This window comes from Prosopis cineraria, unplaced genomic scaffold (genome assembly GCF_029017545.1).
Source record: "Prosopis cineraria cultivar Desert tree isolate PC_DT_omini unplaced genomic scaffold, ASM2901754v1 PC12, whole genome shotgun sequence".
Taxonomy (NCBI): domain Eukaryota; kingdom Viridiplantae; phylum Streptophyta; class Magnoliopsida; order Fabales; family Fabaceae; genus Prosopis; species Prosopis cineraria.
The window spans coordinates 9,409,800-9,414,127 of NW_026555343.1; the positions used below are offsets into that span (position 1 = coordinate 9,409,800).

The window sequence follows — 4,328 nt, forward strand, 5'->3', positions numbered from 1 at the left end:
AAAATAAAAAGAATCATCTTTTATTTATTTATTTATTTTTTCAAAACACACAAGTTTAAGAAAATTTGAGGTTGTCTGTAAAATGCTTTAAAAATAGTCAGAAATAAATTCATACCTTTCATTATTCTGAAAAATCTAGTCTAAGTAGGTCTTGGCTATATCAAGATGCACTTTTAAATTAAAAATTATATTATTGCAATTAAAACAATTTACACACACACACACATATTAAAAATATATAATTTTTAAAGAATATAAAAAAATAAGTTTAGCTAAAACAAATGGGCCTAAAAACTTACAGAATATTGCAAAAAAAAAAAAAAGAATTGCAGATAAAGCAGGCTCAGTACAAGAGCCATTACTATTAATAGAGCATGGTACTATACATAGTGCTGATACATAATTTGGTGATTTTTTTTCAAAATTGATATATTATTATCTAATAATACACATCACATATAGAAACAATTCATGTGGTTGTTTCATAGTATTGATGTAACTAAGAACCAGCTTTGGTACTTTGTAGCACCATAAATCTTCGTCCAATTGCAGTATCCACATGTTCACCAAGTTTTGCAAGATGGGCCATCCTCCTTTGCCACAACTTCGAAGGGTTTGGCTGATTTGGGTTTTCTTCTTGATCAAGTAATTCATCATTTTCAAACAGCTTAATATTTTTCTCATCAGGATTGTCTTCATCTGAATCAATGATTATCTGCTTCAATCGCTCCACCACCTCACTCATCCTTGGTCGCTCTTTTGCGCTTTTACTCAGGCAATCATCGGCAAGCTTGGCGATATCTCGTGCTCTATTGATGGAATAGTTTCCTTCAAGTCTCGGATCAATTATCAAGCTAAAGCTTTTGCTATTAACAGGATGCCGTTTCACCCACTCCAAAAGTTTCTGCTCCGCCTTTGGCCTGTTTCGATCCAGCGATTGCCTCCCTGTAAGAATTTCATAGAGAACCACGCCAAAGCTCCACACATCACTCTTTGTAGTGAGATGGCCTGTTTCAATGTAATCCGGAGCAGCATAGCCATATGTACCCATTACCTGATACTCAAATGTTGGTCATGGATTATTATACATCAGACAAAGAATATTGCGATCTTTCCCCCCCATTTCACTAGTGCTTAGGGTCCCAGAATGTCTAGCATCATCTAATGATAAATAACTCGCAAAATTTATACCGCAAATCATAGTTTTCCATCTCAAAGCAAATAAAGAACATAACACTTACAGCAGTTGAAACATGAGTGTGCCCAGCCATTGGCCCCTGCCTTGCAAGTCCGAAATCAGAAAGTTTTGGCCTAAAATTTTCGTCCAGCAATACATTTGAGGTTTTAAAATCTCTATATATCACCTGCAGAATATGCATACATGTTAAAAAGATTATTTATATCCAGAACTTGGAATAAAAAGAAACAAGAAATATGAAGAGCAGTGTCATTCATATTATTATCATGTGAATTATTGTAATGGCAATAAAAAAGTTAGGATTCTGAGGGACCCCATGTGGTTAAGGATAGTCTAGAAGAAATAAGCAATTTGTAAGAATCTGTCCAAAGATTTAATCAGGTGAGGGTTACTAATAAAATATTTAGTACACAGAAAAGCATTTTTCAAAAAGAAATGAACGATGTATGTATCTAGAAAGAAAAAAAAAAGGAATAAGCACATTTCTCGTTTCCTTTCTGAAAAACACTTCTTTAGCTCCCAAATATTTGATACGAGTTTCTGAAGGTCTAGCACCCATCTTCTGGGTATTTTCTATTTCTGGTTTGCTGTTTACAGTGTTCTGCTACTTTACTCATGTAACTGTGCATGTATTTTCTGAAACGTAAGACTCTTCATATATTTATTTATCTTGAGTTTTCTCTTTGGATTCAATTGGATCCTCCCTCAGTTGCAAACGAATCACACAAGTTCTTGATTCTGTCTCTATCACAAAAGCAAAATTTGTTCCGCAGAAAAAAATTGGGGCAAAAGCTTCATATCATCCGAAACACAAGCGAGTGACTGAGATATCATGAGACAGAGACAAGGGAAAATAGAACAAAATTATTTATTTATTTTTTGTGATTTTTTATTACTTTATGATGATGATGATGATGATGGTATAGCTCTAGTACGAACCTGAACTTCCAATTCTTCGTGAAGATAAGCTAACCCTTGTGCTGCTCCAAGTGCTATTTCAAGTCTTGTTTTCCAAGGAAGAGCATCGAACACCTTATTAAAAAGATGATATTCCAAGCTTTTATTCGGCATGTATTCATATACAAGCAGTCTCTGAATCCCTCTTTCAGCATCCACAGCACAATATCCGATGAGTTTCACAAGATTTGGGTGCTCCACAATGCCGAGAAACTGAACTTCAGCTAACCATTGCTTATGACCCTACACAGCAGGACAAAATCCGGACATATCTATCTGGGAATTCAGATAATTGAGCAATGTTGAAGCACATGAAGAATCCTAATTCACAATGGACAATGTATATCTGCCTTTACCTACCTCAGAAAAAGCAAGAGCTATTAAATTTAGAGTGATGACAGAAGATTTAACAGCAAAAGAGATTCCCGAGAGAACAGTTTCTTTGAGATCCATATGAAGGCTTATATCAAAGGGCGTTCTGAAGAATGATATCAATCATTGTTGATGAATGATCAGCGCTAGATTGTGAATGATCATCAAGCTAAAATTTACATGAAACAATGTATACAAAAACTTAATGCAATTGAGATTTCAGGATGGTAAACTTATATCCACCGATGTGCTGTCAATTATATATAACCTATTTGGTGAACTCCAACAAGCCCTTTTGTGCATATTAAAGTCCCACAAGACATGCGGGCCCCACATGATCAATTTCAAGCGAGAAGAGATGAGATAAAGTGGGGATCTACCACTAAGACAACAAAATACCAACTTTAGATCCCTCAACTATTCAAACTACAAATTGGCATTAAATATCAAAATACAAACTTATTTAATAGAAAGGATTAGTTCTTAAACGTGCATTGCAGACCATCTGCAAATTCATGAGATTCCAATGTGTTTTCAGGGTTCGGTCCTTAATACCAATTTTCGTCGTTCAAATGAAAAGAGAGATGATAGAGATAAGGAGATAACAGGGCCTCACACTATAGGGACCCAAATCCTCTGAGCCCTCCCTCTATCTTCCCCCCCCCCCCCCAATCTCACTCAACAATTGAGAGAAAACAAAATTCAAACAAGTTGTGCTCATAGCGGCATTCTCTAACAAGCTACTTCATAGAGGCTTTCTAGATCTTGAATGTCATACCTGGAACGCACCAGGGTCAAGCCTTTTGATGGCAACCGAAATAAACTCCTTCTTATTCCCACCATGGGCATGGATTTCACCTTTGTATACACTCCCAAACCCTCCTTCACCAATCTTCAAAACCCTACTGAAATTATTTGTCGCTTGTCGGAGTTCAGCGAAGGAGAAAACACGCAAATTATGAGCCTTCTCTTCATACAATTCTGGAATCCCACGCGATGAGGTTGAAGCAGCCGAAGATTTGGTGACTCTATTGACCTCGGAGTTTTGGGACTTCAATTCTCCTTTAAGATCAGGTTCCGATGACCTCCGCCTCCCGCGCCTCGTGAAGTAGTGAAAGCAATACATTGGAGTAATCAGCTACAAAGCCCTGATCAACCTACAAAATAATGTGAACACAAATCGCCAGAACATAACAATAAGAATTCGAATATAGCAAGCCTCGGTATCATCTCCCTGGATCAAAAACATTTCATCACTTTACTGTTAAAAAAAAAAAGGCCTCCGAGAGATCAGAGTTTTACCTTGAGAAAACGACAAAGAAGCGAAGAGACCCCATGAGAGATGCCAACGAGTTGAAGAATGCAAGGCAGAGAGAAGATTGAGTGAGGAATGGAAAGTAAACAAAAGATTTGGGTGAGCAGAAAATCAAAAAAGGGAAAAGAATTATTGTTGAAGAACTCAGCGGATACGCAAATTAATGAAGGCTATGGGAAGTGATGATAAAGAAGAAGGTCCGGTTGGTCCAAAAATAAAAAAATAAAAGAAGAAGGTCACGGATTTTGCATCTTCAGTTTGACTATGCTTTTCTTTCTCCATAATAAATGTAAATAAGACTTTGGTTGAAAAACTTATCAGACCATGTCATCAACGAAATTAATAATATTCACGATAAATGACAATTTAATACTCTTTTGTTTTAACTTGTAGGATATTTAAAAAAAAATTATTTTAAAAGTATAAAATATTTTGAACAAATTAAAATTTTATTAAATACATTAATTTTAATATTATTATTTTTTT

At 35.7% G+C, this 4,328-nt stretch overlaps 1 protein-coding gene across 2 annotated transcripts; it reads right to left on the reverse strand.

Annotated features, from left to right (window-relative positions):
• Positions 1–326: 326 nt before the first annotated feature.
• On the reverse strand, positions 327–4,020 carry LOC129289536 (probable serine/threonine-protein kinase PBL19). Of its 2 annotated transcripts, XM_054926312.1 has the most exons (5): positions 3,830–4,020; positions 3,306–3,684; positions 2,138–2,398; positions 1,242–1,364; positions 327–1,054 (listed from the first exon to the last, which is right to left on the reverse strand). In XM_054926312.1, exons 2-5 carry the CDS (start codon positions 3,651–3,653, stop codon positions 500–502), a joined length of 1,287 nt encoding a protein of 428 aa, XP_054782287.1. In that variant the 5' UTR covers positions 3,654–3,684; positions 3,830–4,020; the 3' UTR covers positions 327–499. The 2 variants fall into 2 exon arrangements, with proteins under 2 accessions (XP_054782287.1, XP_054782288.1); XM_054926313.1 differs by lacking the exons at positions 3,306–3,684; positions 3,830–4,020 and adding an exon at positions 2,516–3,178.
• Between the last annotated feature and the right edge of the window lie 308 nt (positions 4,021–4,328).

Excerpts from the sequence above, each read along its gene's own strand:
- LOC129289536 (XM_054926312.1), bottom strand. The coding sequence starts at position 3,653 with ATGTATTGCTTTCACTACTTCACGAGGCGCGGGAGGCGGAGGTCATCG. Across the intron at positions 2,399-3,305 it reads TTGACCCTGGTGCGTTCCAG|GGTCATAAGCAATGGTTAGC; the intron begins GTATGACATTCA and ends CCTGCTGTGTAG. Across the intron at positions 1,365-2,137 it reads ACGAAGAATTGGAAGTTCAG|GTGATATATAGAGATTTTAA; the intron begins GTTCGTACTAGA and ends CATATTCTGCAG.